At 37.8% G+C, this 13,089-nt stretch overlaps 1 protein-coding gene across 1 annotated transcript in view; it reads left to right on the forward strand.

Moving 5' to 3' along the window:
- The window catches only part of SPATA9 (spermatogenesis associated 9), a 48,728-nt gene extending 36,321 nt beyond the window's left edge, over positions 1-12,407 (forward strand). Inside the window, exons 4-5 of the mRNA XM_007942546.1 lie at positions 2,655-2,750; positions 12,120-12,407. Of these exons, the coding sequence (XP_007940737.1) occupies positions 2,655-2,750; positions 12,120-12,407 (384 nt within the window). The remainder of the gene's footprint in view (positions 1-2,654; positions 2,751-12,119) is intronic.
- Positions 12,408-13,089: the final 682 nt, after the last annotated feature.

Here is a 13,089-nt window from a genome sequence, read left to right on the forward strand (position 1 = left end):
CCTATCACTGACAGCATTGTACTTCAGGACAGATCTTGAAACATCCTTTGTGATGATGAATACCATGCCATTCCTCTTCAAACTGTCATTCCCAGCATAGTAGATCACATGGTTGTCTGATTCAAAATGGCTAAAACCAGTCCATTTCAGCTCACTAATGCTGAGGATATCAATCTTTATACGTTCCATTTTATTTTTGACAACTTCCAATTTTCTTAGATTCATACTTTGTACATTCCATGTACCGATGATTAATGGATGTCTGCAGCTGTTTCTCTTCAATTTGACTGGTGCCACATCAGCAAATGGAGGTCTTGAAAGCTTTACCTTATCCATATGAGTAATGCTGGGTTTACTCAGATGATGCAGCTCTTTCCCAGTCCTATTTTGAGAGCCTTCTAACCTAACCGGTCTATTCATAAAGTTGTGTGGTAATGTATCAAACAGTGTTTCTTTGCTGTTCATAAGGTTTTCCCTGGCCAGTTCTTTGAGAAGAGTCAGCCGCAGGGACCCAGGTAAGGTGGTAGGAGAGGTTTCCAACAGGGAGACAAACTTGTCTGTCGGTTTGTCCTACTGTGGTGACGTGTTGATGTGAGTTTTGAGGCTGAGCCACTGGTGTTTCAAACCCAGTGTGATGCACATGGTGCACAGGTATCAGCCCAGCTTACAGACTGAGACAGAGTAGGAAGAAGGATTCTGGTCATAGACTTAAAAAAAAAAAAAAAAAAAAAATTACACTGAAGTATAATATACAGAAAAGTGCACATATATAGTTAATGAATTTTTATAGTTTGAACAGGCCTTGGTAAGCAGCATCCAAGAAATCCTCTTGTGTTGCCTTCTAGTCACTAATCCCACCCTTGTTAGGATAACCACTATCCTGTCTTCCAACAGCATAGATTAGTTTGTTTCATTTCTGTATGTTTCATAAGTGGAATCATATGGTATTATGCTTACAATTTTGACCTTTGATCTTTCTCATCTTTCATAAAGTACTAATAATATCTACCTCAAAGCACCCATGTAATAGACATTCTGTTAGCACTCTACAAGCAATTTCTTATTATCTTCACAGCAAACCTGTGAGATAGATATTAGCTATTATTCCCAATTTAGGTATCACAGAACTGAGGCTTACAGAGTATAATTAATTTGTCCAGGATTTCATCGCTTAGTAGATCCTGAAGCCAGGACAGAAATCAGTATCTGTTAGATCGAAAGTCCATCCTTATAATTCTGTACTTTTCCACCTCTTCATTAGCAGCATATTACAATGCACAACTGTGTTGCAGCACAATTAAAGGTCAGGTTATGTTCTTGGGCCCCAAAGCACAACCCTGGCTTATATCCAACCTTGCTACTTACTAGCTCTGTAATCATGGATAAGGTACCTAACTCTCCTTTTCTATTTTTCCATCTGTGTGTGGTTGTTGTTGTTATTTGCCGTCGAGTCAGCCCCAACTCTTAGCGACCCCTCCTTGGGTAGGTATCACTACAGAAGTAGGATTGCCCAGCCTTCCTTCCAAGGAGTGGCTGGTGGGTTTGAACCTCCAGCCTTCAGGTTAGCAGTCAAGTACCTTAGGGAGGGGGATAATAATAATGCCAACCTCATAAGATTGTTTTAGGAATTAAATGAGTTAATGTTTATAAAGCCCTTAGAACAGGTCTTGGTACATAGCACCATATAAGTCTGTTAAAATATATTGTTTAGAAGCACTGTTTTCAAAGGCTGCATAGTTTACCACTGAGTGGATATGGCACAATGTACCTGACTATTCTGCTATTGTTTGTTGACTCACTTGTTTCAATATTATAACAACTTTTTAGTGATGATGTTCCCTGCTGTTCTTTTTTGGTTTTGTGGGCATTTTTACTGTACATATATGATTTTATTTGCCACAGGCTGTGTCTTTTGGGAGCTCACTGAAGCCAGTGAATATCTGAGCTCTTTAGAGGAATATGGCCAACTGCCACTTCATTGCTGAACAGGAAAGGAATGTTTTGCTAATGTCCTCATTTCATATCCTTTTCAAGGCAACAGAGGTGGCCTATAAGACAAAATCATTCCCTTAAACTGAATATGTTACGTATGTGTGGCAAGGATACTTTCTATTACCAGAAACGAGAAATATCTGAGAGGCAAATTTGTTAGTGGAATAAACTTGTATGTTTCAAAAAGCATGTTGGCTATGAGCACAGAGCACTTTGTGAAGCTTAATATTCATCTAACATTAATGTTGGCCTTCAGGAGTCTCATGATTAACATTTTCAAGCAGATCATTCATCTCCAGCAAAGGCTTAGTATTTTGATTGCTGTTTGCTTAATTGAGGATGTGAATAATTTAGTAAAGAATGATTACATGAATTTGAACAAAGACAAGACTGTTTTTCTAATATGCAGAGCAGCACCCCCTAGTGACCACAGTTGATCATGGTAAAAAGTTAAAGTAGATTTTGGAAACAAAAGATTTTTATAAACTTGTCATAGGGTTTGACTAGGAAAAGGAGAAAAATAAATGATAAATTTTCAGAATGTGATAAAAACCTAGACAGCTCTAAATTAGATGCCTTTCTTTTAAAATATTTAAGTTCTTATTTTACAATAAACCTAACACTGAAGTTTTGTCTTAATAAAACTCTTTTCTGTTTCACAGGTTAGAAAGGGTTCTTTGTTTGAAATAATTTCCTTTCCAGCAAAGACTGCTTTAACAAGTATAATGTACGCTTCATATGCAGCACTAATTTATTTGGTAAGTTAAGAAAATTATTAAAATCTAGAAATGAATATCATAATTGGATGTAATGTTATAGATATACTATACAATTCATTCATGAACTGAATTATCATTCTCTTGTTAAAATAATTTTACATTATACATTTACTATTCTAATGAGTCTAGGGCAGTCTACCATAAATCAGCTTGCTTAAATAACTAAAATTATTTTATTTTTATAAAATTTGTTAGCATTTGAAGCTCTTTGGTTCAAAATGTTTTAGTTTTGCTTTGTTGCAGCCATTGTGCCAGGTTAACTAAAGTTCAGTATTTTATCATTTTGGGTCTATGACTGGGAAACACAAATATCAGTGTATTTTGAATTACAAGTGCTGTGCATGACAAAAATATTAAGGATTTTATAAATTATAAATGGTTGTTTTAATCTATTTCCATTTATATTACTGTTATTAGGTGCCATCAAGTCAGTTCTAACTCATAACGAACCTGTGTATAAAAGAACAAAACATGGTTGGGTCCCATATCATCTTCCCATCTGTTGCTATGTTTGAGCCCATAGTTGCAGCCATAGTGTCAATTCATGTCATCGAGAGTTATCTTCTTTTTTGCTGACCCTCTATTTTACCAAAGGGAGCTCTGGTGGCATAATGCCTAAGGCATTTGACTGCTAACCAGAAGGCTGGCAGTTCAAACCCACCAGCCACTCCTTGGAAGGAAGATTGGGCAATCTACTTCCATAGAGATACTGCCTCGGAAACCCAAGGAGGGGTCACTATGAGTCTGATCAGACTCTACAGCAGTGCCCTTGGAGGTGTTTTTTCTCTTTTGGTTTTTTTTTTTTTTTTTTTGGTATTTTACCAAGCTTGATGTCTTCTCCAGTGACTGGTCCCTCCTGATAACATGTCCAAAGTACATGAGATGAAGTCTCCCCATCCTCACTTCTATGGAGCATTCTATTTGTACTTCCTCCAAGACAGATTTGTTCATTTTTCTGGCAGGCCATGGTATATTCATTATTCTTCACCAACACCATAATTAAAATGCAACAATTCCTCTTTAGTCTTTCATTTTCCAGCTTTCACATTTCATTCATACTTACCTGTAATTTTTTTTGAAGTATAACATACATAGAAAAAGGTATATAGCTTCATGAATTATCACAAAGTCTATGTACCACCTAGGTTGAGAAACATTACTGTCATTCTGGAAGCTTCTTTTTTGTCCACTCACAATCACTACTCCCTTCTATAATGGCAACCACTATCTTGACTTCTATATATAGTTTGCCTCTATGTGAATTTTATATAAATGAATTCATCCAGTGCATATATATTTTTGTCTTTTTTTTGTCCCTTATCTTTGTGAGATTCATTTTTGCCTGTAACAGTAGTTTGTTCATTTACATTACTGTATAATATTCCATTGATTGAATATATCTTCATTTATCCATTCTCCATTTCATGGACATTAGCATTATTTCTAGGTTAGGGCTATTATGAAAATTGCTATGAATATTCATATACATATCTTCTAACAAAGTTGTTGGATAATAACTTATGCATATGTTCATCTCTAGTAGATATTGCCAAACAACTCCAAAATGGTTTAACAATTACACTCATTCCAGCATATTATAAATTGCTGCCTCATCACCGACATTTGATGTTGTCAACCCTTCCCATTTTAGCCATTCTTGTAGGTATGTAGTTGTGAGGATAACACTCAGCATAAATCACCATCTCTTAACTTCTCTGATACCAGCTGCAGCATACAGCATTCTTTTCTCTGACTGTAGCCACCCGGAGCTAGGTCAGATCTCACAAATTAAAGGGACACTGTTCTTCAGACCAGCTGCCCTGCAGCACTTCTTTCTCTGACCCGAGCCACCTGGAGCTAGGTCACATCTCACAAGCTAAAAGGATACCAATAAGCCAAATAAGCCAGTCTCAAGTTTGGGAGTCCATACTTCACCCTAACTTCTGATCTGCTGGTTACATACAAATTCACCAGTTTCCTTTTACCATTTCAGGATGCCAGCCACAAGCTTAGGAGTCCCCTCAGGCTCTCACTTCTGACCTGCTAGCTTCCACTACTCCTTTAGGGATAACTTGCTGGACCAATTTACAGAACTGATGGAAAATGCAAGGAATAATGAAGAGATACATAGAAAGAGGTCTTGGAAGGTTCCCAGTGTGCAGCTTCCATGTCCCAAAAAGGGTTGCACTATGCTCTCAGGTCCAAGAATGTATTTCACCAACCAGGAAGCCCTGGAGCTTTTGTGTCAAGCTTTTATTGGGGGTCTTATTATGTAACATAAACTCCAGCCCCTGTCCCATGACGTCAGCTGATAGCATGAGGTGGTCTTTCTGGCCTGACCAGCCCCTCTTCCCTGCAGTTGGTAGAAGTCACAAAGTGATCATGAGGTACATGGTAGATCTTTCTGGACTAGCCAGCCTCTATCCCAGAGTTACCTCATCACCTTTCCTAACCTGTTAGGTGTGGTCTGAAGTTCTTATCTAAGATGGTTAAATTCCAAGGTTTCCTCTCAGGAACTGAAGGTAAAGATTAAATTCCTTGGGTAAGGTTAACACAGACCCCACAGTAATGTTAGCTCATAGTGGTTTTCAATTGCATTTCTTTGATCATTAATGAGATTGGACACCTTCACATATCTTTTTTGGACCTTCAGAATATCCTCTTTTGTGAATTTCTGTTAAAGCCTTCATTATTTGACTGGGATTATTATTATTGACTTTTTCTTTATATATTCTAGGTACAAGCCCTCTTTTGGTTTTATGTGGCAAATTTCTTCTTTTATTCTGTGGTTTGCCTTTTCCACTCTTTTAGCAGTGTCTTTTAAAGCAGAAATTCTTAATTTTAATGTAGCCAAATTTGGTGTTTCTTGTATCTTATTTAGAGAATCTCGACTTACCCACAAGGTTATAAAATTATTCTTCTCTGTGATATTCAAAAGAGCCCTGTTGGTGAAGTGGTTAAAGTACTCAGCTGCTAACCAAAAGGTCAGCAGTTCACAAAACACACACACACACACACACACAAAACCTACCTCCCCAGTGCTCTGTGGGAGGAAGATGAGGCAGTCTGCTTTCATGAAGAATTAAAGCCGTGGAAACCCTATGGAGCAGTTCTGCTCTGTCCTATAGGGTCACTATGAGTTGAAATCAACATGATGACAATGGGGTAGGGTGGGTTATAGTTGAGGAACCTTATTATTTTACCTTTTACTTTTGTATTTATAATCCATTTAGAATTGATTTTTTATTTTTGTGTATGCTGTCCGGTAAGGGTCAGATTCTCCCCTTCCTCTCATGGATATCCAGTTGACCCAACCCAAATTATTGAGGAAATAATGCCCCTTTACTACTGCCCAGAACACTCCCTTTGTTATAAATGAAGTGTCCTTATATATGTGGGTCTGATTAATAAGACATTCTGTTCTATTCAGTTAGTCTTTTCAGTTGCACCAGTTCAACACTTAACCTGTTCAGTCTTAATAATTGATAGACTAAGTTCTCTTTCCAACCTATGAACATGGCATATCCTTCTATTTTTTAGGTCTTATTTTTTTCTTAATAATTTTAATCGTCTTTTTCTGTTAGAGGTCTTGCACGTTTTTGGTGAGGTATTTTGATCATATTGAAACAGTTAATAATAAAGATTAAATTGTCCTATATAGATAGATTCAATGTAGTTCCAATTAGAATCTGAACAGATGTGTGTGTGTGTCTGTGTGTGTGTGATATACAAAGAGTCAAGAATAGCCAAGACACACTTTAAGGAAAACAAAGTAGGAAAACTCCACATTTATTAAATCACAGATGAAAAATACTTGAGTTGATCACATGAATATTTTGCATATTTTTTAAATTTTTGAGAAGTATTCAGTATCCTAAATGTTAATCTTACATAAAATTGATGCTCAGCATGCTAGGATGAAAAATACACTGCAGAAAAAAAAAAGGTTTCTTAGTTATCTAGGGATGCTATAACAGCAATACCACAAGTGGATGGCTTTAACAAACAGAAACTCATTTCCTCACAGTTAAGGAGGCTAGAAGTCTGAATTCAGACACTGGGTCTAGGGGAAGCCTCTCTCTCTGTCGCCTGTTTCTAGGAAGTTCTCAGTACAGGGCCCTGGGTCCAAAAGATACACTCCAGTCCTGACTCTTCCTTCTTGGTGGTAGTAAGTCCCTCTCTGTGTTCACTTCTCTCTTATCTCTTGTAAGATAAAAGGTGATGCAGGCCACATCCCAAAGAAACTCCCCTTACATAGGATCAGAGCTGTGATGGGATTAAGGGTGGTGTGCCCCACCCTAATACTCTTACAACTGATTGTGACTCATATCAGATCACATCATGGGGGATCATTACATTATTGCCACAAAACATCATTACATAGCTGCCAAGTCACTGCGAATCATGACTCAACCAAGTTGACACATATTTTGGCGGGACATAATTCAAATCCATGACAAATGGGTAGGATGAAATGATTGCAGTGAAACTAAAACAAACTAGACCTAATCTAAAATTAAACTGTAAACTTTTCTCAAAAGTGTTTAAAATCATCCCACACAATTTCCCATGCTATAAACTTTATAAGTAAGTAATAGAAACAATTTTTGGTGACCTGATAATTGGTCATATATGTATGTAAGGCCTAGAAGAGAAGTCTGGATTGGAATTATGGTTTCTGGTGGCATAATCCCTAAGACATTTGACTGCTAACCAGAAAGCTGGTGGTTCAAACCTGCCAGCCAGTCCTCAGAAGGAAGATTGAGCAAACTACTTCTCTAGTGATGTTGTTGTTGTTTGCCGTGGAGTCGGCCCCGACTCATAGCGACCCCTCCTTGGGTTTCCGAGGCAGTATCACTACGGAAGTAGGATTGCCCAACCTTCCTTCCGAGGAGTGGCTGGTGGGTTTGAACCACCAGCCTTCTGGTTAGCAGTCAAGTGCCTTAGGCACTATGCTACCAGAGCTGCCTGGGAAACCCAAGGAGGGGTCACTATGAGTCAGATCCAACTCGACAGCAGTGAGTTTGGCTGTTTTGGTTTTGTAGAATATATATAAAATTAAACTGTAATATATATATATATATATTGGAAGTTAGTGTCTTGTGAGTGGAAACATGCCAAGTGATAGAGTGGTAACTCAGAGACAGAAAGTGAAGAATAGTGACAAAGAAGGAATACATGAGGGAGGCAAAGAAGGAACAATCCTAAGTAGGATGAGAATTAGAAGAAAGTGTCAAAATAGAGACTTAGGAAGTTGTAAATGGTCAAATGTCAATTACAAAGAGATCAAGTAGGGAATATTTGAAAAGTGTCCATTAGATTATGTAAAGATGTTGGGTTCAATCATCTTGAGAACTACTGCAGTGGAGTGGTGGGACAGAGCACAGAAATAAGGTGGTTTTGGAATGAACAGAAAATGATAAAATGGAAATCATAAGACTCTAGTTTGACCAAAAAGAGAGACAGTGTGTATCAGTCAAGAAGAAACAAGGTCCCAGGGTTTTTTTTTTTTTTTTTTTCCTTTAGGATGGAAGATACTCAACCATGTTATAGGTTGTAGGAGAGCCAATCAAGAGTGAGAGGTAATAGAGAGAGGGAATAATTGATAGAGAAGATGGAGGAAAACTCAATTGCTGCTGAGTCAACTCTGACTCATGATAACCCCATGTGTCCAGAGTAGAACGTGCTTGATAGGGCTTTCTATGGCTTTTTCTAAGTAGATTGCCAGGCCTTTCTTCCAAGGCATCTCTGTATGGACTTGTACCTATAACCTTTCAGTTAGCAGTTAAGCATGTTAACTATTTGTAGTCAAAAGATAGTAGGTTATAAGTTAGAAGCAAAGGTTGAGGAATACTCTCCTTGATTAATACTCATGACCTTTTGAGATTAGAGAAGTGGTTACAATGGGTGCAAACAGAATTTTGTAGGTGACAAAAGAGGAAATGTATTAAATAGGACAGGGATTTCTAACCGTTTTTTCACATCATAGCATACATAGAAAATGATCCTATTTGGGTAAATCTATGAGATTGTTTGTAACTGGAGGTGGTGGATCTGAGCATCTGTAGATCTGAATTTGGATACATTCAGGTGCAAGAAACCAAATACTTGATTAACGATGGTTTAATCAATAAATCCATTTAAACATTTCACTTAATTGTTGTTGTTGTTAGGTGCCATTGAGTCAGTTCTGACTCACAGAGAACCCATTTACAACCCATTTACAAAGTAGAACGAAACAATGCTTTGTCTTGGACCATGCTCACTATTGTTGCTATGTTTGAGCCCATTGTTGCAGCCATTGTGTCAGTCTATCTCCATGAAGGTCTTTCTCTTTTTCACTGACTCTCTACCAAGCATGATGTTCTTCTCTAGGGACTCATCCCTCCTGATAACTTGTCCAAAGTATGTGAGATGAAGTCTTATCATCCATGCTTTTAAGTAGCATTCTGGTTGTACATCTTCCAAAATGGAATTTTTCACTCTTCTGGTAGACCCTGACATATTCAGTATTCTTTGCCAGCATCATAATTCAAATGGACCAATTCTTTCACCTTCCTTATTCATTGTCCAGCTTTCACATGTATATGAGATAATTGAAAATACCATGGCTTGGGTCAGGCACACCTTAGTCCTCAAGGTGACATCTTTGCTTTTTAGCATTTTAAAGAAGTCTTGCAGATTTGCCCAGTGCACTATGTTGTTTCATTTCTTGACTGCTGCTTCCGTGGGCCTTGATTTTGGGTCCTAGTAAAATGAAATCTGTGATGTCAATATTTTCTCCATTTATCATGATGTTACATATTTGTTAGGTTGTGAGAATTTCTGTTACTTTTATGTTGAAATGTAATCCATACTGAAGGATGTGGTCTTTAATCTTCATCAATAAGTGCTTCAATAGATGCTTCAAGTCCTCTTTGCTTTCAGCAAACTATATTGTGTAATCTGCACATTAATGAATCTTTCTCCAATCCTGATGCCATGTTCTTTTTGATATTGTCCATTTTCTCAGATTATTTGCTCAGCATACAGATTGAGCAACTTAATTAGACGTAGATTTCTGGAATTAAGCAGTTCCCAGGTTTGAACAGTTGGTCAACTGTTCATGTCATGTTCATGTTCATGTCATGTCATGTCATGTCAACAATGTCAAGAACCCAAGGTTTTACATCTTTCTTCTCTACTATCCCATTTGTTGTTTTTTGACTGTAGGCTTGTTGCCATGTGCTCAAGCATCACTTTCATATCAGTGTCCAAAGTAGGAAGGAGGGGGATCTTGTTATTTTGTGCCATTGAGTCAGCTCTGACTCATAGCAACCTTATATACAATAGAACAAAACACTGCCTGGTCGTGCTCCATCCTCACAATCCTTGCTCTACTTGAAGCCATTGTTGCAGCCACAGTGTCCATCATCTCATTGAAGGCCTTCCCCTTTATCGCTAACTATCCACTTTACCAAGCATGGTATCCTTCTTCAAGAAATGGTCCCTTCTGACAACATGACCAAAGTAGGTGAGGCAAAATCTGGCCATTCTCACTTATAAGGAGCATATAGTTCTGGCTGCACTACTTCCAGGACAGATTTGTTAGTTCTTTTAGCAGTCCATGGTACTTTGAATATTTTTTCACCAATATGACAACTCAAAAGCATCAACTCTTCTTTGGTGTTCCTTATTCATTGTCCAGGGACCTCTGGTCACATAGTGCCTAAGGCATTTGACTGCTAACCAGAAGGCTGGTGGTTCAAACCGAACAGCCACTCCTTGGAAGGAAGACTGAGCAACATACTTCCATAGTGATACTGCCTCAGAGACCCAAGGAGGGGTTGCTATGAGTTGGATCCGAATTGACAGCAGTGAGTTTGGTTTTTTTTTTTAATTATTATTATTATTCACTGTCCACCTTTCACAGGCATATGAGGTGATTGAAAATACCATGGCTTGGGTTAGGCACATCTTAGTCTTCAAAGTGATATCTCTGCTCTTCAAAACTTTAAAGAGGTCTTTTGCAGCCGTTTTGTGCAATGCAATATGACATCTAATTTCCTGTCTGCTGCTTCCATAGGTGTTGATCCAAGTAATATGAAAATTCTGACAACTTCAGTCTTTTCTCCATTTATTGTGATCCTTTACGTTGAGGTGTAATCCACACTGAAGACTGTAGTCTTTAATCTTCATCAATAAGTGCTTCAAATCATCTTCACTTTCAGCAAGCAAGGTTGTAGTCTGTATATCTCAAGTTGTTAAGGAATCTTCCTCCAATCCTGATGCCACGTTCTACTTCATATAGTCCAGCTTCTCAGATAGGTAGAGGTAAAACAGTCTTTCTCTTTATCTAGAAGAAAAAACTTTTCTGAAATCTGTTCCCAACCTTCCTCCCAGCATTCATTCATCTCATTGGCCAGAAGAGGGTCACACAGCCACACATTTAAATGCAAAGAAGTCAGCAAAAGTATCTGGTTTTTCCCGACTTTATAGTGAGAGTTGGGTAAGAAGGAGGAGGCAGGAAGGTAAGAGAACAGAGGTTGTTCAAGCCTGAGGGTCTCCATTCCTTTTTTACTACCTTCTTTAGGAAAATCTTCTAAATGTTTATAGTCCATTATATCACCTTCAGTTATCTCTTCTGTAAAATAAGATAGTTTCAGTCTCATATTTCATGAATTTCATTATTCTTATTGCCTGCCTTAAATACTTGGCATTGCCATCATCCTCATCACTATAATCAGAAAGATTTACTATTGTTGCTATTAGTGAACTTGCAGAATAAATTTAACAGATGCAGTTCTTAGTGATTCCCAATTTTTGAAGTTATTTTTCCATATTGATTTTTATACCATTCTCCATAAAGTACTGAATGACATTATTTTAGGGAAAGTGGATCACACTTTTGCTTAGAAATCATTGATCTACTAGCTTACTAGAATCTTAACAAGATGTTTATGTCCTTCTCATTGTGCACACAAATACAAGCAAAAGCTGGGGAAGGAGTGGGGAGTTAAAATAAACCAACCTACCCTGAGATATTAACATTGTGTGGGGGCAAATTCCATCCATTAAAACATATTTCATTTAATGAATTCAAGGGATCAAAGATGTAAAAGATACAATAAATCAGAAAAAAAAGATATAAAGCACATCTTTATTGAAACATTCTAGATCTCTACATTGTGGTATAATAAATTTAGAACCAGAAGCAATCCTCTGATGCTTATCATGTACCAGGGGTTCCTAAATGGAAATGCTTCTTTATTGTAGATTAAGAATGTTATGTTAAACACATTGTATTATACTTAAAGGAAGTAGCTTAAAAAGAAACCTTATTTTTCAAAAACCATTTTCATTATATAGACAGTCTGTGTGAATGCTGTGTTGAAGAAGGTAAAGAGCATTTTCGAAGAAGAAGACTCCATAAGGCAAAACAGAGAGAAGAGTGAAAATCTTAGAAAAGCCTTTTCTGAGCCCAAGCTTTCTGAGCCGATGTTTCCTGAAGGTGAAATCACAGAAAAACCTTATAGGTCATTGCCGGAGAAACTAGACAAGATTTCAGATCGTCCCAAGCTTCCCGCTAAGAAGTTAAGTAATAAGATCCAAGTTTTACATTCCGTGTTTGACCAATCAACTGAAATAAATGAATAAGCAAATTCGAACATAAGTATCATTGAAAAAGCTTAAGAGTTATCCATCTAATGGCCCATTTCATCTGACAAAGCTGTGGGACTAGTTTACATATAGTGAATGCTCCACTTTTAATAAAAGGGGAGCCTCCTACTAAATGTTATTTGCTCTAGTGTTTATATGGTAGAAAAAATAAAATGAATCTTGATATACACTGAATACACATATGACTGTGCTTGAATCATTCCTTTTAGAAGGATCAGCATAGGACTGGTCTCTATGAGGAGGTGGAGGTTTAATGTCCCAAATGTCCAACTTTTCCAAACTGCTATGCCACCCCATCATCTCTGACATCAACCCCTCCTCCTCCCCTCAGTACTCTCCTTCCTGTCTCAGGGTTCTATATTTCGATGTAACATCTCACAGAACTCACAAACTCCTAAAGAAACTGCTCACATGGTGGTAGTGGACGCTGGGAGGCTGGCAAGTCCCAAATCTGTGGGTAGGTCTGGAGGCTTCCAACTCACATGGTTGCAGGGGATGGCGAACCCAAATAGGCAGGTCAAATGAGGGTTGCTATCTTAAGCCCAAGGGTAGATTATGACAAACCAAATACAGGACTGGAGCAAGAGACAGTACTTGTCCAAAACATTCACATATATCCCCTCAAGAAAGCTAAGGGTGGTGACTTGAATCACATCCT

Source organism: Orycteropus afer, unplaced genomic scaffold, assembly GCF_000298275.1.
Source record: "Orycteropus afer afer isolate SDZICR_OR568_19922 unplaced genomic scaffold, OryAfe1.0 scaffold00093, whole genome shotgun sequence".
Taxonomy (NCBI): Eukaryota; Metazoa; Chordata; class Mammalia; order Tubulidentata; family Orycteropodidae; genus Orycteropus; species Orycteropus afer.